This window comes from Natrix helvetica, assembly GCF_964273705.1.
Source record: "Natrix helvetica genome assembly, chromosome: 2".
NCBI lineage: Eukaryota > Metazoa > Chordata > Lepidosauria > Squamata > Natricidae > Natrix > Natrix helvetica.
This window is the reverse complement of record NC_138552.1, coordinates 81,874,913-81,899,413: the sequence shown is the minus strand read 5'-3', so window position 1 is coordinate 81,899,413 and position 24,501 is coordinate 81,874,913. Positions and strand designations below refer to the sequence as shown.

General features: G+C 37.8%; 1 protein-coding gene across 5 annotated transcripts in view; it reads right to left on the bottom strand.

Annotated features, from left to right (window-relative positions):
- CCDC171 (coiled-coil domain containing 171) overlaps positions 1 to 24,501 on the bottom strand; it is a 207,539-nt gene that overhangs the window by 51,749 nt on the left and 131,289 nt on the right. For all 5 annotated transcript variants that reach the window (XM_081945144.1, XM_081945142.1, XM_081945145.1 and 2 more), the window contains 3 exons: positions 21,434 to 21,579; positions 19,208 to 19,262; positions 5,429 to 5,560 (listed from right to left, as the gene is read on the bottom strand). In XM_081945144.1, coding sequence (XP_081801270.1) covers positions 5,429 to 5,560; positions 19,208 to 19,262; positions 21,434 to 21,579 — 333 coding nt within the window. The remainder of the gene's footprint in view (positions 1 to 5,428; positions 5,561 to 19,207; positions 19,263 to 21,433; positions 21,580 to 24,501) is intronic.

Genomic DNA, 24,501 nt, shown 5'->3' with positions numbered 1-24,501 from the left:
ATTCTGGGAGGAGACAAGAATCAGAATTAATACACCCATAGAGGCACAGGCCTTTATGGAAAAAAATAAAGCCAACCTAGAAAAAACAGAAGATACCACAACGGTCACGCAGGACACGGGAGGGGCCGGAGCTCTGCCAACGGGGGGTGAAGGGGCAACACCAAGAAAGCTCAGATCACAAAAATAAATAAGAAAATCACAATGTTACAAACAGACCGAAAGTAAAAATGAATTTATAACTAGACTATATATTATAATTATATAAATTGATTGAAAATTACTCTTTCTAGAATTAAGATGCTGACTTTTTATGATTATGTATTAAGATTTGATATTTTGATGTAATCTAGGAGTTTGGAGGGAGGGGGCGTCTGCCGCATTTGCAACTGCCAAAATTTGTAATTCCACTTACCCTTTTCCACATAAATGTTTTTAAAAAAACCAATAAAACTTTTTGAAAAAAAAAAAAAAAAAGATCTTGTGGGATTTTCGCATACAAACGGATAAAATACTGGCGCATAATACACCAGACATCACACTGGTTGAGAAAAATAAGGTTACAATCATAGACATCGCAATACCAGGTGATAGCAGGGTCGCCGAGAAAGAATATGAAAAAATCGCGAAATACCAGGACTTAAAAATCGAAATCCAACGATTATGGCACAAACCAGCAGTGGTAATTCCAGTGGTAATAGGCACACTGGGTGCTATTCCAAAAGCACTGGAATTACATTTAAAACAGTTAAAAATTGACAAAATCACCATCAGTCAAATGCAAAAGGCCGCACTGCTTGGATCCGCACACATATTACGAAAATATGTTACGACGTCCTAGGCCCCTGGGTGGGGCCCGACTAGTAATTAATGCCAAATCCGGCGAAACAACTGGCCGCTGTGATACAATTCTGTTGATGCAATAATAATAATAATAATAATAATAATAATAATAATAATAATAATAATAATAATGCCGCCAAATGCAGACTCTGCAAAGAAGTTGATGAAACTGTTGACCAAATACTCAGCTGCTGTAAAAAAATTGCGCAGACTGATTATAAATTGCGGCACAATTCAGTAGCACAAATGATCCACTGGAATTTGTGCAAAAAGTATAATATTAAAACAACAAACTTGTGGGAACATAGGCCTGAAAAAGTCACCGAAAATCAGATGGTCAAGATCCTATGGGATTTTCATATACAAACAGACAAAATACTGGCGCATAACACGGCAGACATCATACTGGTTCAGAAAAATAAGGTTACAATCATAGACATCGCAATACCAGGTGATAGCAGGGTCGACGAGAAGGAACATGAAAAAACCGCAAAATACCAGGATCTAAAAATTGAAATTCAACGATTATGGCACAAACCAGCAGTGGTAATTCCAGTGGTAATTGGCACACTGGGTGCTATTCCAAAAGCACTGGAATTACATTTAAAACAGTTAAAAATTGACAAAATCACCATCAGTCAAATGCAAAAAGCTGCACTGCTTGCATCTGCACATATATTATGAAAATACGCTACGACGTCCTAGGCCCCTGGGTGGGGCCCGACTAGTAATCAATGCCAAATCTGGCGAAACAACTGGCCGCTGTGATACAATTGAATAATAATAATAATAATGATTGCAGAAAGGATGCTGCAAAAATTGAAGAGGAACAAAGGACCAACTGCTGATTGACAAGCTAATCCTAAAGAATTCAAAGAAAAGATGAACCAAGCTGTTCACGGCTTGGATAGACTATAAGAAAACATTTGATTCAGTTCCCCACAGCTGGATCAAGAAATGCCTGAAAATCTTTGGCATCAGCAGCAACATACAAAAATTCATGGAAACTTCAATGAAGCTCTGGAAAGCGAAGCTTATGGCTAATGGAGAAGAACTGGGTGAAGTTTAAATTAAACGAGGCGTTTTCCAGGGTGATTCCCTTTCACCCCTATTTTTTATACTCTCAATGCTACCACTGACAACCATTTTGAAGAAGGTGAACTGTGGATACGAACTTGCAAAGAAAGGACTGAAAATTTCACACTTGGTGTACATGGATGATTCAAAGCTGTTTGGTAAAACAAAAGCTGAACTGAATGTATTAATTGAAAGCACAAAAGAATTTAGTCAAGACATTGGTATGCAGTTGGAATTGACAAATGTGCAATAATGGCAACCAAAGCAGGGTAGGTCCTAGAAGATGTTGGAATACAACTTGAGAATGAAGAAATGATAAAGGCAGTAAAACCAGAAGAAGGCTACAAGTGCTTGGGGGTTTTAGAGGCCTCTGACTTAATGCATAATAAAGTCAAGGAATTAACCTCAGCCAAGTACATTCGACGAATTCGCAAGATATTAAAGTCCAAACTGAGTGGAGGAAACATCATAAAAGCCATAAATGCCTGGGCTATACCTGTAATTCGATACTCTGCAGGAATAATTGACTGGACCCAGATGGAGTTGGGCAATTTGGACAGAAAAACAAGGAAGCTTATGACACTGAATCATGCTTTGCACCCTAAAAGTGATGTTGACCGATTGTATCTACCAAGAGCAGAGGGTGGTCGAGGACTCCTACAAGTAAAGCAGACTGTGGAAGAAGAAAGACACAGCTTGAATGATTACATCCAGAAAAGTGAAGAACCAATGATTAAGGAAGTAAATAAAGAAGCCTTTTGAAGACAACTAAGTTAAAAGCTGAATATAAGAAAGAAGTAATTGAGAAGCAAGCTAAAAATTGGAAAAGCAAAGCTATGCATGGCCAATACTTGAAAAGTATTGAAGGCAAAGATGACCAAAAACTAACTTAGAACTGGTTAAGATTAGGAGTACTGAAAAAGGAATCAGGAGGCTTTATTTTGGCAGCTCAAGAACAAGCCTTAGCTACAAACTGCATGAAGGCAAAAATTCAACATGTTACCACCAACAGCAAATGTTGCCTCTGTAATGAGAAAGATGAGACAGTCGACCACTTGATCAGCGAGTGCAGCAAAATTTCCCAAACTGACTACCTACAATGCCTAAGATTATTCACTGGAAAATGTGCCAAAGGTTTGGATTTGAGTGCAGCAAAAACCACTGGGACCATCAAGTTGAGAAGGTTTTAGAGAATGAGAAAGGCAAGATCTTGTGGGACTTCAGAATGCAGACTGACAGGCACTTAGCCTACAACACACCTGACACAACAATAATTGAAAAGAAAAAAAGTATGGTTCATTGACATTACAATACCTGGTGATGCACAAATTGAAGATAAACAGCAAGAAAAAAATCACAAAATACCGGGACTTGCAAATTGAGGTTGAGCGACTGTGGAAAAAGAAATCATGTGTTGTCCCAATTGTAAATGGAGCCCTTGGAGCAATACCTAAAGAGCTATTTGAAAATTCTAAATTTACCTGACTTGAACATTCTGACTCTACAAAAAACCACCCTACTTGGAACAACTTATATCCTCCGACGTTACCTTAACAGTTCCTAGGTCCTTGGTTAGGACTCGAGCTGTTGAGCTACCAACCAGCCCCAAAGGCTGTGAATCTCACCAAAGATTAACATAATAATAATAATAATAATAATAATAATAATAATAATAATAACAACAACAACAACAACAACAACAACAACAACAACAACAACAAAGCTAAATACAAACCTTGGGTAGGTGTGACTCATTCTTCTACATTAGTAGGATAGTGTTTACACCTTTATTCCTATGCCTGAATTTGAATGGATTATTTCATTTTAAAAAGAAATAACCTGTTGTGGATAACCTGTTGTCAGACTTAGTTTGGGTCTCAGTTTATGATAACCATTTGCAAGATAAGTATTTTGGTATTATCTAATAAATGTCACACATTTCCGCACTAGGCCTCTTCCCAAAGGAATATTTTTGCACCATGATTTTTCTGCTGTAACCACACTTTTGTGTAGGAAATGGAATCAGGAATTCAAAACAAGGAAGGACAACTTCACATCAGGATATATTTGTACAATTGGTGTGAATTGTGTTATTCAAATACTGCCATGACACATGGGCCATGTATCCCATCCAGGGGTGAAATGCTACTGGTTCGGACCAGTTCACCTGAACCGGTAGTAAAAATGCTACATGTTCGCCCGAACCGGTAATAAAAAACCAGTTTGGGCAAACCAGTTTTTCCGACAACTGGCTGTGATGCACTGTTTATATTAGCTAATCTAAATGGTTAGATTAGCTAATCTAAATGGTGGTACAGCGGATTTTCCACCCCCCTCTGCTGTTCGCTTACCTTTTCAGGCGCGCTGGGTAGCAGGCTCCACCCACCTGCCCAGACCTTATCATGTCCAATTTTGGTGCTCTGAGCATGCACGGAATGACCTGTATGTGCGTGGAGGTGGCGCGTGTTCACATTGCTACCGAACCAGTAGCAAAGGTAAGTGGATTTCACCCCGATCCCATCCCATCCCCACCCCACCGACACTCACAGATAGTTGATTGCTTGGGCACAAAATGCAGAATTTTATTAACTTAATTTTAGTAACAATTTTAGTACTATGCTTATGGAAAGATGAATCCTTTCACAAATTGCTCCATCCATACCCCACTGATGCCCACAGAAAGGATGTTTGTTTGCCCGGGCACAAAATGCAGAGTTTTATTAACTTAGTTGCAATAACAACAGTACTAGGACTATGGAAAGATAAATCCTTTCACAAACACACTTAAAACAACCTGTCTGTGGGATCCTTCTGAATAAACGGAAAGGAAATTGCATTTTAGGAGAAGTATTTTCTGATGAGGTAGTCTTTGTCATCAGAAACTGTCATTCAGAAAGCGCCTAAAAAGATTTAAAAGAAAACCCTAGACTCTTTTGCCAGCAGTTGAATAACTCTAGTTGGCATAACAGTCAGTTGCTCTGATGCACCCCACACTCCTTTATTTCTCTTACATGGCACAATGCCGATGACAGCCTGTGACATCGATAACAGCAACGGTTTTTATAGCCTCACCCTCTTGGAATATTTTTATATTTATTCTTCCAAAATAAATAAAAAATAAAAAAGGAGTCTAAAACCAGACTCTCTTCCTTGCAGCCACCCTTGAATATATATTAGGCACATTTTTCTTTGCTGAATCATTCTTTCAGTACCTGAATAGTACATTTAAAACATAAAAATATGTGTGTGTGTGTGTGTGTGTGTGTGTACACATACATACACACACACACACACACACACACACACACACACACACACACACACACACACACACATATATATATATATATATATATATATATATATATATATATATATATGATTTGGTTCAAGCAGTAGTTAGTTAGAAATCACATTTCACTGACAGACACCTCATGGAAACCTTTATTTCTAGCATGGGTTAATGTTTCGGGACATTCGGTAGTGAGGAAAGGTTACGGAAGACTCTGACCTGGAATGCTATAACCTCTGGCCCGCCTTTCAGCCCTTCCATTGCAAAGGTCTCCAGGTGCAGCTTAGGCAGCTGCAGGGCGAAGTCATTCCTGCTTGCTGTAGTCCATGACAGCGAGATCTGATCTCTGACCTAAAAGGGAAAAAACAGTATCAATGGTAATTCCCCTTCAGACACATTAACTGGGATGAAGTGGGTCCCCTTGAGTCCACTGAGTGGACTTGCATTGATCGCTGGACCTGAAATCCATGAATAAATTTAGGACTAATTGATTTTTCGTTGCAAATAAATCTCTAATTCAGAGTGCTGGGAGAGAATGTTAAGAAGGAAAAGCTTCCTCCTCTCTAGGTTGAAATGAGATAGGAAAGAAAAGTCACTTAAGGCTCCCCGTTCAAGTGGGGCAGCAAGCAACTCTACGTGGAATGCACGGGGCGTAGATTTAAGACGTTCAGACGCACAATAAGATGGACACCGTCACCACATTAATTTCAGCAAACACGCCACCAACGAGCCTCTTTTCTTTAAAAGCTCTTATGTTCACATTAATATCTTACTCTCATCAAAGAAAGCACTTTTAAATTAATGAAGGTGTGATGTGGCAAAATTAGATTAGATAATGGGAATATTTTTAAGACTTCAGCTGCAGAACAGCTAATAAGAAGTGGCCATAAGTGCCTGTGGAAACACTAAGTTCAAATATCAAGTATTTTAACAGTAGTAAGGACTACACAGGCAAATAAACGGGGACAAAAAGAAAACACATTTTTCCAATGCCAAGTAATTGGGCTTTAAAATATTTCGATGTTTAAGAAACAACAAAATGCAGAGCACCATAAATGAGAGAGATCCGTGTACTTGTGTGGACAACTACAATCTTATGCAATTGGTATTGTACTGCCACCTTCTGTTAAGGTGTGCAATACCTTCATTCGTCTATAAAAATACAATGGGCAACATTTAGAGTTTTCGATTGTTAGGTTCTATTTATACAAGATCAGATTCTAGGCATAGATACTACAGAATAAGCCTATTCGGTAGGAGGCCTTCAGCTGAATATCACAGTAGATCTTCCAGTAATACCAGAAAAAATATCCACACGCATCTTTAAGTCTGCTCATCTCCAGCAGTCACAAGCATTTACTGTATTTCTACTTGTAAGTAACAAGTGTCAGTATTACATGTGAATTCTAAACTATAAATTAGGTTAAACAGGTTATCTCAACATTTAAAACAACAACCCAGCATCATTACCCCTAGTTTATTAGTGTGCTTTGAACTAATCATTGAGATTAATTCGATTTGGATGGATTTTAACAAAACTACATAAGATTTTTTTTTTAATGGACATAGAAATATTGGAAATTTCTCATCTTCATCTTCCTTGAAGGGAAAGGTACAGAAAATACAAAGGGTCCTAACTTATGATGACTTTGGAACACAAATAACAAGGCTTCCTTCCAAATAGGGAGTGCTGTGTTATATACAAATGTTTGGTTTTTTTTGTTTTATTAGGGAGGAAGTCAGTTGCTGCACATGTGATTTTGCCTTCTTAGTTTGCAAACTCTACTCGTGCAGCAATTAAACTGAACTGTACTATCCTGTATTTCAGAAGCAATATGCAGCAGAAATGTTTTTAGAATGGAAACAGACATATAAATCGTCCCAGCCACATTCTCCTGCCTTGCTAGTAATTGATGCAAGTCATGAAGATGTTTAAGAAAGCACTGCTTTTATCATTATTTTTTACTAATTTGGATGTGTGTGTGTGTGTGTGTGTGTGTGTGTGTTTGTGCACGTGCGATTCCTGAAGATGTGTTAAATCAAATGCTGGAGATCTACATACTTTGCCCCCTGGTCTATGGAATAGGGAATCTTACATTTCCCTGGTTGATATAAAGAATTCCTGTCAATATTGGTAGCTGTCAAACGTATGCACTATAATGCAATTTTTATAACAGTGTGGGCCCTCCACACATTTCTATCTGAACTATTCTAGGTTTAGGGAAGAGTGTCTAGAAGAACAAATACCATCTCTTGGGCCTTCTGCGGTATATATAATTTTGTCCAGATAGTCGTATTGTCTAATGTAGTACAAATGTCATTTTACTATATCTATAATAATACATTATCTCACTTGAATTGTTATAAACTATATATGTTAGCTTTTCGTCTTCTCATTGTAGCCAATGTGCATCCAGATAAAAGAAAACATTAATGTGGATTAAGGTTCTAAGAATTTATCAACATCAAACCACCAGTGTTTTGCCTTCTACCCTTCTGAACCATAGTCAATAGATCTAAATATTTTACTGCACCCTGGCCAATTCATTGTTTGATGTTTAAAAACGCACCCGGAATCAAAGAAAATTTATTAAATTTGAGCCCCCAAATGAGATACTATTAGCTTTGAAAGCCAAGTTTAACTGCGATATTGATGATTCTCTTTTTTCTGTGACAAAATTCACCAGGGAAACCCCTGATGTCAAAGTACCAAAGCAGATTGCTAATACTGAAGGAGGAGGGGAGGAACAGCGCAAAGGAGAAGAGGGGGTGAGGCGAGAGAGGGAGAGATAAACAATGTAGACGCTGCAGAGATACAACAGTGGCAGGGCCAAGTCCTTTCACCTCTACTTATTTCTGCTTTGGTCCTTTGCCGTTAGGTTATAACAATAAATTGGACAGTAAAAAAAGAAACATATCCTTAAAATGCTGTATAAGGTTAGGTCATCAGCCAAAAGGAATGTAAATGTTCATCAGATGTAAAACTCCGATTACATAAGTCCAAATATTTATCCTAATGTTTTAATTATTTAGAATGGGCTTCATTGTCTGTCTGTCTGTCTTTCTTTCTTTTTCTTTCTTCCCTTCCTTTCCTTTATCTCCTTCGTTCCTTCTTTTCCTTAATTACTTAACTAAGTGAGGGGGGGGGGGTTGTCCTGATTATTTTCGGTTGTTTATTAAATTCAAACCTTACATGGGCAAGGGAAAGAGAAATGCTTCAGTTATACATAATGCTCCTTTCCCCCTTTTTCACTAGCTCACTCCGAGCGTCCAATTTCAAACTGAGTTGGGGACTATGTTTTTTGAATATTGCTATTATAGCATAAACATTAATTCACAGGGACAACTAGCACTGTCGTTGTTGTACAGGAGAAGGTTTTTTTTTCCCCTGCTTTCCTTCCTGACATGCTAGGTACCCATGTGAAATCTGTTTGTTTTCGTTTTTTTAATAGGAAGATACATTTCCATTGTGTGCACAATCTTTTCTGCAGTCTGGAATGGTATAGTACAGCTCAGGGAAAAGTAGATATTTGAGGTTTTACAATTCCACTAATGCCCACTAATTCGGTGTACTTACAAAAGAATATCCTCTTCACACATTTTCCCACAGTGTTAATCTGTAGCATAAAAGAAAGCACCTAAGTGTATGGTTAAAATCTGGCATGCTGCATACAAACTGTAGATTTTCAAGGACTTCAAAGCTACAGGAAGGTAGGACATTATATATGCGTCCTTTCTGTCTGAGGTTGAAAATAATCCCTCCAAACTAAAAGAAATTGTTTAACAAAACTGTACAAAAGAAAAAAAAATGGAATGAAGGGGCTCTACATATATCCCACTTAAAGCACTGGGGTTTTTTTTCTACACAAAGAAAAATATTTTCTTCTCAAGAAGATAAGATGCTTCCCAACTTTGATAGGAATATGCTGTGAAGGAAATTGCAGAATTTAGTCCAATCTTTCTTTAGGATTTCCTGAATATGGATGTGATCAATACAAAGCCAAACTGACATCTTTTTCTGTACATATCTTAAAATCATACTTCTAAAATCTGCAAAACATATTCTAAAACATAGAAGACTAAAGCTTGCTATAAAAATTATATTTTCTATTGTGAACTGAGATTCTTTAATTTTTCATGCATCCAAACATACCTACATATATTTAAAAAACAGTTATTGGTTTATATCTGTTGTACAAAACGTATTATCCTGAGCAGTGGTGAGTTCCTACCGGCATTACTACTGGTTCGCTGAGCACACGCGCCAGACACGCATGGCTTGCATGTGCACAACTAAACGAAAATTACTCAGAAAAAAAGGAAAACAGCTGAGGAGCGGCAATTCAAGATGCTGCCCTGGATCAGCTGGACTTCCGAAGCGGAAATAAAGTTATGTATAACCCAGGGGTGGGTGGGTGGGAACAGAGAACTGGTTCGCTCTCTGTTTGAAGGCAGCACTACCGGTTTGGGAGAACTGGTCTGAACCGGTAGGAACCAACCACTGATCCTGAGACAGTATATAGACACCTATGGTTTGGGTGATGGTGAAGGGAAATAGATAAAAAGTGAAAGCATCTAAACATATAAAATGGTTGTTTACAAACCAGTTGTTAGTTGTGACACATTTTTTTAAATTAATGAATCAGGTCAAACATGTGGTAAAGAAATCTATATATAGGACTGCAAATATATTCAAAGGTAACACTAGAGAAGAAGTCCCCAAAGTGTAAAGGCTACATATGTTTATTTGCTTCTAATTTCTACATTTTAGAAACAGAGGCAGTTTTCTGGGGGAACTGAGACGAGACTCTTGGTGAGAAAAGGAGGGGAATAAAGGTGTCAAAAGTTAGCTTGTAATTAAAATTTTCTATTTGATGGTGCATCTGGGAACATTTTCCAGATGATTTATGCAAACAGATACAATAAAGGCAGATTTGTCTGCAGTAGCTATGATAGGCAGGGGAATTTTGCATATGTAGCCATTGCTAAAAACCTTTCTCTTCGCCGTAATTTTAAAAAGACTCAATTTGAACAAATACTATACAAATATAAAATATTTTTACATGAAGCAAACAATAAGGAACTACCATTCCACATTGCTATTACTGTGTCCAGCTGGTCGGGGACTCTTCCTCCCTTCTCAAAAGACCTTGCCCAATGTAACACAGCAACTGTCCATGGAGGCCATTGTGAGTGGGCCATTTTTCTCATAGCAAGCTGCTCTAAGAATGATTAAAAGCAGGTGCCCGAATTATCTTGTTTTCCTTCACCCTCCTCTGCCATTCTTTTAAGGCTATAACCTTAAAAGTCAGAGAATCTGGATTTTATCATCCTAATAACCTTTAGCTCCTTGATGGGAGCTTTCCCAGCTGAATGGTGGGGCATAGATGCTAGGGAGAAAAGAGAAAGGCAAGGTTATTCTTTGAACAATGTACAAAAATGGGGTTTTCATAATGAAAGTTAAAGACAAAGGACATTCCACTGAAAGCTCTGGGGATCACAGGCTAACTTGGAAGGCATGATACCACCATGGTTCAGAAATCACTGACACTTCACACGATACTACGAAGCAAAGCAACAAATATGCAGAGGCTGCAGTTTTAAAAATGGGCTATTTCAATATTCTCTCTCTCACTTTTTAACTGAATTTTAAAACCACGCACAGTATACATTTTCATAAATTGAAAAGAAATGTTATTAAAGCTTTTAGGGCAAGCAAAACCAGAAAAGGATGTAAGCATTATACATTGGACCAAAGAGTCTGGATCCCAATTAGGCTCATGTCTCAGATGTGCACTGAAACTGATCAAACTAGACACATGAACATCTAGAAGTAGCAACATGTTTATAAATGTAAGTCTAATTATTTAGTGTTTAACTCACCTTTTGGGGGAATTTGTTTCCTTGTTTACAAACTACAACATACATAGAAGGAGCGAACAACTCTTCATTTCAGCTTTTGGAAAATAGTCCAAGGACTCTGACTTGTTCTGTTTGCTCAATATAAGCCAATATTTACTTACACTGATAAACGTGATTCCAACACTTAGTTTAAATTTGGTGATTTTACCTATATCCATTATAATCTAGAGAATGTTGAACATTTACTGGGCACAGATGTTAACCTCTAGATACTATAATGTATTGATATATTTGTTCATAATTTGTGGGCTTTGGAAATGAAGTAAACTATAAATGTATCTGTGTTTTCCAATCTTATAAGTGTACAATTAGAAGAAATAAATACTTCTTGTAAATGAATGGAGGGAGGTAGAACTTTTTTAAAAAATGTATGGCACAGTTTTCTGAGATGCTCTTTCCTAGCTCGAGCAAAATTGGAGTTTTCTAAACAAAACCTCTGGCATTAGGCATTCACTGTATCAAAGACATTCTCCAGTAGTTAACAAATTTCAGATTTAGTATTTGGTAGAAGGGGTGTTGAAAATTAACCAGTGTGAATAAAGTATTGCTATAATGAAAGCTCCTAAGAACCAAATTAATGTGCTCATTCAACTAAAAAAATTCACTGGGTGATTTGGTCTAATTACCATGTTTCACCTCAAGCTACCTTCATAGAGTTGCTGGGAAATAAAGAAGTTGCTGGAAAGATAAAGAAGACACTTGGAATCCAGTTCTGGTCACCACAATATAAAATAAGACGTTGAGACTCTGGAAACAGCACAGAAAAGAGTAACAATGATTAGAGGGCTGGAGGCTAAAACATACAAAGAATGGTTTCAGGAATTGGCTATATTTAGTCTAATGAATCGAAGGTCTAGCGGTGACATGATAGTACTGTTTCAATATTTGAGGGGCTCCTACAAAGACGTGTGTGTGTGTGTGTGTGTGTCAAACTATTTTCCAAAGCACCAAAAGGACAAGGCAAGAAACAATGGTTGGAAACTAACCAAAGAGAAAAACAACCTAGAACCAAGAAGAAATTTCCTAACAGGGAGAGCAATCAACCAATGGAATAGCTTGCCTTCAGAAGTTGTGGTTGCTCCTTCACTGGAAGTCTATGGAGATTCTAAGTCATCCAGGTCATGGTTCTCCCAAAGGTGCTTTTTCAAGAGACAACTTCATTCCGCACCATCCAGTCAGAGCTAAAGATGCTTATTGGATGAGAAATGAAAGGTCTTCAAAGAAAAAAACAGAAAGTCCAGTTGCCTCTTGAAAAAGCACCTTTGGGATACTTCATTGGAAATGTTCAAAAAGAGACTGGACAACCATTTGTCTGAAATGATATCAGGTCTCCTGTTTGAGCAGGGGCTTGGATTAGAAGACCTCCAGGGTCCCTTCCAATTCTATTATTCTATGTTCTAAAAGAGTGAGGGAAGAGTTCCATATACAGAAGCCAGATCTGTTTGGCAGGATAAAAATGTAATTATCAGTAACCTCTAAAATCAGCGCTAGTTCTCTAACTCATCAGAAAGATCAACATGACTTATTTCACCTACAGAAGCTAAAGTGAGAGCAAAAATCAAAATACTGGGCATAGGGAAAATCTGATGATGGGAAGGAATGGCTAGCTTTCATAATGATTAAATGCTAAAAGATGTTAAATATTATGTTCCAAATTTAAGGAAGGCTAAGGCTTCTTTCCAGAAACAGTATAGACTTTTTAATGATTGCAGCAACCATGACAATATTCCAATATGTTATTGGCCCAACAAAAATTGAAGACATACTCTTGATTTGTTTAGCTCAACTGGGTAGAAGAATGGTGGATCAAGAGGGAGACAGCTTTCATTAATTGTTCAAGTCAATTTGTTCAAGTCAACTTATAAAGGTTTTCCCAAGGGTCTCAGAGGCCAAAATCCTATGTTACCACAAAGCTCTTCCAAGATATCAATTAGTTCAAAATATACAAATGAGACTATTAATTCTGTTTGACAACAAATTGCCTCAGTTTATTTCTTAGCTCAGTTTGAAGTATTATTTTTTACTACTGAAGTGCTTTGTTTAATATTACTGCTGTTTTATAGTAACTATAAAATTGCTTTTGTTTTCATTTTGTTTCATTGCAGTCTCTCTGAAAGATGAGATGAAAATGAATGCAATTACTTTACAGATTTTAGTATTTTAGAAAAAGTGAATTTCTGCATGTTAAAGACCAATTTAAAGCCTAACTATCCATAACAACCTAAATTTGTAAATCCCAATTCATTTTAAATGTTTATTTGTTTAATATATCACAAGATGTTCTTCACTGATAAAAATGGGGAAAAAGTAAAAAAAAAAAATACACACCCACACACATATACACACACATTAAACAGAGTCTATGTCTTCTTGAATTAAACAGGAGAGCTTTAAAATCACGCTTAACTCTTTCTTTTCAAGTGGTCACTTATGAAAGTTCTTAAATTTGCCTGGATTTTGTGATACATTTGGCTTTTTTAATCTCTTGCTCTGTTTCGTTCCCCTTATTGCAAAACTATTTTGTCACACTTCTAATTTGGTAGGTATTTCCTATTCGGATAACATAGTAAACTGCATCCAGAGATAATACTGTGCAAAGTCTAAAACAATTATCTTGATTTACATATGGCATCAGATGACCACAGTTCAAGTCAGGAAGGAATTGTTCTTTAGAATAAATCAGCCACTAGTCTGTTGGGTTATTATCATCCCCCTTTTTAATTAAATGTGGTTAGGCGAAAACATTGCCTGAAACTTCTTAGCTATTTTGCTTTATATCAAAGCGGCACTTTTGTCACCCTTTTTAAAGCTTGCCTCCAGATAGTGACAAGTTCATCTGTAAGAGATTTGATGTACAGTAGAGAATTTATTTGGTACTTGAAGGATGTTACTCTAGGGAGATGCTGTGAACTGGATGACCTCAGGTCTCTTCCAGATTTCCTTTTCTGCAGTATACATGCTTTTACATTCTAGTCCAGTCCAGCTTTCAACAATTGAGAAATAGCCCAACATGTTCAGTTAGACTTATTCCTAGGTCACAAAGTGTAGGATTGCAGTGAGAAAGCAGCATCACTGCATGATTCAGTCATTTGCCTGTTTTTTTTAAAAAAGAACTAAAATAAATAAAAAGATTGTACAAGAATAACTATGCAATCCTATGAAAACCTTCTGGTCATAGGTCTAACTGCAACTGATTGGATTTACTTCTGAGTAGACACACATATGCCTCGCACTGTCAACGTTTCAGCCAGAATTAAAATGAGACAGCTTTCTATCATTTATGAATAGAAAATTCAATATAATATAATTCTGCAAACTTTTTCCTAGCATGCAAAACAGAGTATATACTAAAGTCCGAACTCAGTTGGGTGAAAGAATAATTTGATCCAGGCCCTTTTAAGCAAACACTACACACTATGCCAAAGCTATTCTGTATTTGTGGGATGTGCACAATAATTTGTCCCTGATGAACAGATTGCATTGACCTTGAGCTGGAAGTGAACCCATGTCTGGAGAAAATAACTGCATTAACTAATTTCACAGTACTCCACACAAGGATGTTTCCTCACTTAAGGCAAAATATACAATACCCATGAATTAAAAACAAAAGAAAAAAAAACTCCTTCAGATTAAAAAAAAAAATTAAACCAGACAAGCTCTGGCATTAGTTACTTAGACATGTCTCAGCTAAAACAGTTAAAACACATGGATATGACATTCTGCAATATCTTTATCTTTAGTTTGTCAAGGTTTTTAAATCCCCCTTGAGCTAGAGTGCCATTTTTAGCTTGGCTAGGTCAGAATGACACTGAACGATATGAGTGATGACACACTAGGCAGCTATCTGAACAGAGATGTCATCAGCAAGCCAGCTGTGCTAACACCTGTATGTCCTGCACAATTGATCCTTGGGAACACAGATCAAGAAAATCAGGTTACTGGGAATCTAAACAAAGAAGATGCTTAAAGTATTTGCAAAATAGCTCCCTAAACAGCAAATGGGATTATTCAAAGGAAGGGTAGAAAAGAATCTCTCAATGTAATCAGAATGAAGATAAAACAAGCAATACAAAAAAAAATTTCCCCAATGGGATAATCTTAAGAATTAACAACAAATGTTATGCTTTCAAAATGTTGGTGTTTTCCTGTTAGTTTCTGTACCGACTGGCTTGTTTCACTGGTGGCAGGTGGCAGGTTGGTAGACAAAAGCCAAGAATAGGTTCAATCACCTAAGCACAGCCTCCAAAATCTGTCACTTTCCTGCCAAGGCTGTTTGAACACTGCGCTTGTATTTCCAGCCCAAGTAAAAACAAGGTCATAACTCTAAAAAAAAGTAAAGTACAATAAGAGGAATACCTAATTACAAGGGCACTAAGCTAGCATGCTGTACCAATAAACAGTGAATAAAAATAAGTACATCTGTGCATAATCCCAAATAAATAAAGTTCCCTGGCCCCTTTTATTTGAACATTTTAATTCACTTAAAAGTTGATTGGTTTGGATGTTCTGATCTATCTGTATTCACTATGGATAATTCAAGTCCTCAACACTGCGTCAAGGTTCAATACACCGCTAAAGATACAAGTGGCACAAAATGAATACTAAAATAACACAACAGTGCCTCCATGCTGAGCACCAGAAGTAACACCAAACAACATTGTGTTGATACAGCTACAATTGGTGCTGACCTTTATGATAAAGGCATTACAATAAACAAGCCTGAATTATGTGGTGTGAAAATCATCAAAATTCTTGGAATATTCTCTGTTAGAGAGCAGGAATCCTTGGGTTTTTAAATGAGTTGTTATACCTGATTCTTCAGATGAAAAAACAAAGAGCCATCTTAAGAAGATACAAGCCTTTACTAAAAAAGACAAACACATGCGTCACATTCTTCTCCCTGTTTTGTTATATGAGTGGGCCGTGCCTCCTAATTTCAGACAGTGGCAAGTAACTTTTTCAAAGATGGACAAATAAAAATTACCTTTGGAAAAGTAGATGTAATGGAATGCAAATGTAATGTGGGGATCACTGTTCATGAATCTATTTTCATTCTTTTACATTCATAAGTAAGGTAGTTTGCAACACATATAATATCCAACAAATACTTCCACTTTACTTTCCGTACTTCTTTTAGTGATACACTACGAGGTTTTATGTTAGGAAAAATGTTATGTTATGTTATGTTATGTTATGTTATGTTATGTTATGTTATGTTATGTTAGGTTAGGCTAGGCTAGGTTAGGTTAGGTGACATGGCCCCTGAACAAAATGTATGTTAGTTTCAGCTGATTTTCCGAATTACATCAACAGTGAGGACCGATACAGAATCTGTTTGCTTTATAGCCATAAAACCTTTAAGATTTGGTACAAATCACATACATACAGGTACTCCTCAGCTTAGGACCATAATTGAGCCCAAAATTTATGTTGTTAAGTGAGAATTTGTTAAGAAAGTTTTGCCCCATTTTATGGCATTCCTTGCAATAGCTGTTAAGTCAGGGGTGTCCAGACTTGGCAACTTTAAGACTTGTGGACAAGCAGAGCTGGCTGGGGAATTCTGGGAGTTGAAGTCCACAAGTCTTAAAGTTGCCAAGTTTGGACACCCCTGTGTTAAGTGAATCGCTATACTTGATAAGTGAATAACCTGGTTGTTAAGTGGAATCTGGCTTCCCCATTGACTTTGCTTGTTAGAAAGTTGCAAAAAGTGATCACATGAACCCAGGAAGCTGCAATGGTCATAAGTAGGAACCAGTTGCCAGGCATCTGAATTTTGATCACATGAACCCGAGACCATGGGTTCTAACTGTGAAAAACAGTCATGTCACTTTTTTCAGTGTTGTAATTTTGAACGGTCACTAAATAAACTGCTCTAAGTCAAGGACTACCAGAACTAGTTAAATTTAAAAGATTACTGTGGTTCTTCCATCTAGCCAATTACTTGTTGAATACTAAGCAACTTGTGTAAGATGATGCACATTTACTTTTGTGTAGGTCTACTGTGTTTCCCCGAAAATAAGACAGCGTCTTATTTTCTTTTGACCCCCAAAACAAGCACTTGGCTTTATTTTTAGGGAGGTCTTATTATTTTTGAGGTGCAGGAGGAGGCGAGTATGGTCACCTCATGGCTGCTGCTGTGTTGCAATATCTCCGAGGAGGGCTTATTTTGGGGGAGGGGTTATTTTAGCACATAAGCTCAAAAGCCCGATTAGGCTTATTATCTGGGGAGATCTTATTTTGGGGGAAACAGGGTATTGGTTTCAAAGAAATTTCCTTCCAAATTAGTCACACCTTTAACTACCATGAAGAACAGGTGTCTGAAATTCATAATAGATTCTGAAGGACAAACCTCAACATCAGAAATGTATTCTTTCTTCAGGAGAGAATTGAAATTTGCTTGATTTCAAATTTGATATTTGAAAAGGAAATTGCTTGGCTAGAATGAAAAAGGGATGAGACTTAAAAAAATATCTTTTTGAGAAGTCCGTTGATTCCTTTATGTTAGGTCGATTTAGGCTTTGTTTTTCAACAGTGCACTAGAAGTTTCAATGACACTCTATTATCTAAATGTGTTTATTACATGTATTTATTACTGTGGAAAGACTGTGAGTTCAAATCCTGCCTTAGCCATGAAAATCAGCTGAGTGAACTTGGGCCAGTCACTCGCGCTCTCAGCCCAACTCACCAAAATCCAGAAACAAATATAAAACATAATTCTTAATTACAGGACTAAGGAATTATTTTCTCAAGGACCAATGTTATGACTTCTAGCTATATCTGTTTGCAGTGCCATATTTCTTGTCAAAAGATGGATGGATGGATGGATGGATGGATGGATGGATGGATGGATAGAATTAGAATAGAATTCTTTATTAGACACACAAGGAATTTGGTGCATATGCTCTCAGTATACGTAAGAGAATAAAATACATTTATCAATAATAAAAAGATACAACAGTGATAGTCATGGTTACTAATAAGCTATCAAATCATACTAGGAAACAAATAAAAACAATATAAATTGAACAATACAAGCAACATAGTTATAGGACGGACAGACAGACAGACAGACAGACATAGACTGACAGGATGCATCAGTAATAAACTAAGCTGTAGAAAAGAAACTCCATGAAAGACTTTAAACAACATAACTTAACCTAGTAACTCCAGACTACTGGAACTTCAGTTCCCAAAATCCATAGCCAGCATAATTATTTGGTTGGGTACTTGGAATTCAGAGAATTGTAAACTGAAGGCTAGATTAGAACCAGGGAAAAGAAGGAAAGGTCACCAAAACCAAAGGGAATAAGAAACTCATCCTCAACAAAAACAGATTAATATTCCATTTCACTCGAAAATATAAGCCACTGTGTTAAATAAGCATTGTAAGGCTCTGCTAAACTGGCTAAGACATTTTAAATAGTTATTTGAGCTTCCCAAATTCTAGCACAGCTCATCTTAGAGGGCAAATGATTAAAGAATTGGTCTGAGATTATTTCTGAAGTATGCCTTCTTAATGTTCTCTTTTGGCTTTTCATTTACATGTGATACAGAATGTATCCCTCCCTCAAGATGCGGCCCCCACTACAATCTGTGCGAGGTGGGGTGGGGGCACAGGCATTGCATCATATTCCTTTGTGTGTGCATGCGAGGATAGGCATAAATATGCGGTCCTGTACTAGAAAGAAGCACAAATTATTTTCTGAACACTAAAGACTGAAAGTAATTTGCTCATATCACACACACACACAAAATCAGGCCACAAAAATAACTGATTAAAATATTAATACATACTATTATTTGGGTATTTTTGTACAGTACTACTACAGTGAGAGTATTACCACAATAATTTAAAAAGAGTGTATTTTCTAAATCTTTAATTGCAAAAACAGACCTACTTGCTAGCATATAATACTAAGAACTTTTCTGTATATATTTTGACTGGATATTATTTTACAAATATATTTTTCAAGTTCCATTAGCATTTTCTAGCAGAAAAAGCACTATCAAAGTACAATTGCTTGAAATACAGCTATACCAGTAGATGATGAAGCGTTATAAAAAAATATTACTTACATTTTGAAAGATAGATTCCACTGATTTCATGTGACTAACAATTAATTCTTTGTCTCTGTTGAATAAATAAAAAGATCTTGTTCTTATTGCTGTTTGACTTTTAAAGTTTTATTCTGTTGCTTTTACTTTTGTATTGTGGTCTATTTTTATAATGAATGTTTTTGTTAGTTACCTATCACCATTTCCATTATAAATTTAATTTTTAACTGTATGGTATTTCTTTGAACAGAAGCTGAAGAGCAGATAACATGTTTATATGTGACATTCATCATTGCCTTTGCCCCAAAATGTATTGTCTTCAGGTAATTTCAGTGTCATATGCAAAAATGTTTAGCTGAATTAACTACAAAGTAACTAGCACAAGCAATACTTTCCATTCTTTTTTTGCTGCTTTAGAGTCAACTCTATGTTTCTTGCATACGGTTGATTGATATCACGTCTAGTTTTTAAAGGGTATCAAGAGTTAGCACTGGAAGGGATGACTGTCTTTCTAAGTTTTGTTATGGAACTTTTGCACATGCTTCCAGAAGTTCAGAAAATGTTGAAAACATTCTAGAATTCTCTACAAGTACAAATCAATAAGAATTTTTGAGGAGTAAAAAACGCTCTTGTTTTAGTCATCCCAATCCATGAGTTAAATACGTAAGGAAAAAAACCCCTATCAGATAGATGAAGTGGCTGTGTAACCTCAATTTTCTTGGCACCACTGAAAGAACGAGAGCAAGAAGGAAACAGCTAGATCAAAATAATCCATTTTGTGCAGATGAAGAAACCTTTCTATCTTCATATATTTTTCACTCATAGGCTATTTGGTGGAACACAAATGTGAAAGTTTCTGGAAACTCTGTAGCATCTTCTGGGTGCTAGTATGTAGGTACATCTATATAACACCTGGTTTTCTACATGGTCAAAAGCATGGACTAACAGTGATTATCTCATGCAGTTTTTATCTGCCCTAATCTTTAGTGGAATGCTTTCTTACCCATTTAAAACTGAAGAAAAACTTGTCACAAGGAACATATCTAAAAGGCTATTTTGTCTGTGTAAATGTCGCTGAAAAGTTGCTGGTTTTGTCTTGTATGAAAGCTGTACTAGGTGTACCTTCTGTTTTGATTACCCTAGAACCGTGATGGCGAACTATGGCAGGTGTGCCATAGGTGGCACACAGAGTCCTCTCTGCAGGCATGCGAACCGTCGCCCCAGCTCAAATCCACAGTGCATATGTGCGCGCCTCCCGCTGGCCAGCTGGTTATTGGGTCTCTGCTACGCATGCGTGGGGGGCGGGGGCATGCAGGAGACATGTGTGCATGCACGGCAGCGGGGGAGCATATGCATGTGTGGGGAAGCAGGGGGCACATGCGGAGGTTGTGGGTACGTGTGCAGGGTCACGGGCATATTGCATTATGTAGTGCACTTTCGGCACGCAGCAACGAAAAGGTTAGCCATCACTGCCCTAGAAGAACAATGGGCTGCTTGCTTTTTCTATTTATTACTTGCCAATTCTGAGCTTTTAGTCAAGAGATACAAGAATGACTGTACTTGGGCGCTGTTACAACCTCTTTTACTACCGATTCTGTGGGCATGGCTTGGTGGGCATGGCATGACTTGGTGGGTGTGTCATGGGAAGGATACTCCATTCCCTTCCACTCCAGGTGAAGGTTACTGCAAAATCCCCGTTCCCTCCCGATCAGCTGGGACTTGGGAGGAAGAGAATAGATGGGGTCTGGGCCAGTCAGAGGTGGTATTTACCGGTTCCCCAACCTATTCAAAATTTCTGCTACCAGTTCTCCAGAACTGGTCACAACCTGTTGAACACCACATCTGGTGTACTTGTAGGTACATGAGTATTTTGATACATGTGCTGTACCATTCAACTATCATTTATAGACATCATATACTAATGTCTCTTCCCATCAAAACCACTTTGACCTTTGGTCAGATGGTTCGTTCAACCCAGGTAGACCTTAGGGGCAAAACTCAAGACAAGTTCATACTTCTGTTGATCATGCCCTGTCCGAGGACATTGAAATGATTGAAAAGGGCCATTAATATCTTGAACTAAGTTCTTTCTCTTCAAGAGGATCTTTTACTACCATTTCAAAGACAGGCAGCTGTACTTTTTGTTTTCCAGCGCTGCATTATCCAGGACTAAAAATCCTTTGCATGAAAGTAAGAATTGATCTTTTGTCTGTTTCAAGTGATCTCCCCAAGGCCCCCCGTGCTCACTTGGCTGCCGTGCGGAGGGCACTCTCTGCATCGTGGATGCTCTCTTCCAGCCGACATTTGTCCTGCTCCAGCTGGGTAAGATGTCTATTGAGCTGACGCAAAGATTGATCTTTTCTTCTCAGCTCCATCTTTGCCTCGGAGAGACTCTGAGAGCAGACAGAAAACAGAGTTACTTGTCAGCTCTGATAATTAACTTCAATTTATGCCATAGGCTATTAAACAAAGAGGAATACAGACTGACTGTGAAATAGACTGGGGCTATTTTCAAAGAAAAAAATAGCACGGGATTCCTCTTAAACATCCAGAACGTTGCAGATTTAACTGCTTTATATTAATAATAAAAACAAGAACTGTCCCGATCTGTACATAAACACATATGCTAAAGGCGCTCCATAAATATATACGTATTATCTTAGGGTTCATTAATGTGAATTAAAAGAAGAATTATGCTGGATTGCACCAAAGGCCGGAGTAGTCCAAGATTCTGATCCAAGAGCAATAGCTAGATTTTATGGGAAGCCTACAAAAAATAGTATCCCAAGGCAAAGAACTTGGAGCATCTAGATCAGTGGTTCTCAACCTGTGGGTCGGGACCCCTTTGGGGGTCGAACGACCCTTTCATAGGGGTCGCCCAAGACCATCGGAAAACACATATTTTCAAAAAACTACGGAAAACATAAAATAATTTTATGGTTGGGGGTCACCAGAACATGAGGAACTGTATTAAAGGGTGGCGGGATTAGGAAGGTTGAGACCCACTGATCTAGATCCATAGGTGGAAAGACAAAGAAAATTGCTGCTTGGAAAAGCAGGAAATAGAAGAAGTAATTGCGGGGGTGGGGGGGAACCCTACCTATCCTACAGCTCTTTTAACTGTTCAATAAAGTTCCAATTATAAACCTTACGATATGCACATTTTTGTCATTTTTCAAAATGGATTGCATAGTTTCTCTTCCTTCAAGGTTGCTCTAGGAAAGGCTCTAATAGTCAATGCTTCATCTAGAAAATTAGTTCAGATGGATAAAATGCAAACTGTTTCCCAAAGGAGGAACCACTAAACAACTTTGCATGCAAAATGCAAACAAGTATTTTATATGAATTGCTGTAAGGTTATATTTTTTCAAAGGCTTTTGAACTGCTGTGGTACAGTTTCAATTCAAAGCTTCGTTTTATTTGGCTTTCTCAAGTGTTGGACGGTCTGACAATTGTTACAGACATTTTTCTAATGTCAGCACTATATCTGCTTCTTGGTAATATGCTTTTTTCCGTATGGCATTTATGGCAATTACTTGCACAGAGAGGTAATTTCTAAAGATGCTTTTTCATAAATGAATTTTATTTTTGCTACTATGATGATTAGTAAAGGTTTTCTAGGGACACGGTGGCTCATTAGCTAAGACGCTGAGCCTGTCGATCAGAAAGGTCGGCAGTTCAGTGGTTCAAATCCCTAGCGCTGCATAACTGAGTGAGCTCCCGTTACTTGTCCCAGCTTCTACCAACCTAGCAGTTCGAAAGCATGTAAAAATGCAAGTAGAAAAATAGGGACCACCTTTGGTGGGAAGGTAACAATGTTCCGTGCTCCTTTGGCACTTAATCATGCCAGACACATGACCACAGAGATGTCTTCAGACAGCGCTGGCTCTTCGGCTTTGAAACTGAGATGAGCACCACCCTCTAGAGTCGGGAACGACTAGCACATATGTGCGAGGGGAGACTGTGGCACAGACAGAAAGGAAGGAAGGAAGGAAGGAAGGAAGGAAGGAAGGAAGGAAGGAAGGAAGGAAGGAAGGAGGATGTGGATTTATTGGCCAGCTTTACTGAGCAAAACTCACTTTTAGACAAAGCTGGAATGATGATGCTGATATAGATAGGTCTGGACTTGTACACCGCAGTTGGGATCAGAATTTTCATTGGTAAGGCAGGCAGTTGTTAAATGAATGGTGTCCAACTTTACGACCCTTTTTTTTGCAATGGTTGTTGCATGAATGACTGCGGTTAAATGACTCACACAGTTGCGAAGCAAATCCAGCTTCCCCCTTTGACTTTGCTTGTCCGAAAGCCACCTGGGAAAGTTGCAAATGGTGATCACATGACCCTGGGTGCTGAAACCATGGTAAACGTAAGTAGTCCTCAACTTACAACAGTTCATTTAGGGACTGTTCAAAGTTACAACGGCACTGAAAAAAGTGACTTATGACAACTTTTCACACTTAACAACTGTTGTAGCATCTCCATGGTCAGATGATCAAAAATTCAGATGTTTGGCAATTGGTTCATACTTATGACGGTTGCCGTGTCCCAGAATCACGTTATCAGCTGTTGCGACCTTCTGACCAGCAAAGTCAATGGGGAAGCCAGATTCACTTAACAACCCTGTTACTAACTTATCAACTGCGGCGATTCACTTAACAACTGTGGCAAGAAAAGTCGAAAAATGGGGTAAAGTCACTTAACAAACGTTTCACTTACATCATAAATTTGGGGCTTAATTGTGGTTGTAACTTGAGGACTACCTGTACATGAGAATTGTCAAGTGCCCAGATTTTCATCATGTGATTCTGGGGATGCTGTGATGGATGCTAAGTGCAAATAGTAAGTCTTTTTTTTAAGGGCCATTGTAACTTGGAGCAGTTCTAAATGAATGGTTCTAAGTTGAGGACTACCTGAAAAAATGGACAATTAATGGAGCAACTCTGCATCCTTGCTTAATTACTTTTAAGGTAAGTATTGAAGCTATCATCTCCTAAAGGTGGAGCACCTAATCTGAATGTAAGTGTTTATGGCCAGTGTCATAATCAATCAGAGAACACAGTTATCAATAATGGTGTCCCAATTTAGCACACAGATTCTCTTGGGATATCAAGGTGAAGGATATCAAGTTGCCTCTCAGAAGATACAAATGCATCAAATATTTATTTCCACCATCAGTACTTCTGTGAGGTGATAACTGCTTTTGAAAACAAGGCATTAACATAAGCTGTTACAAGACCACCAAGTGAAAACCTAAAGCCAAGTAAAGCAGATGTATCCAACCCACAGCCCATGGTCATAGGCGGCCACGGACAGCT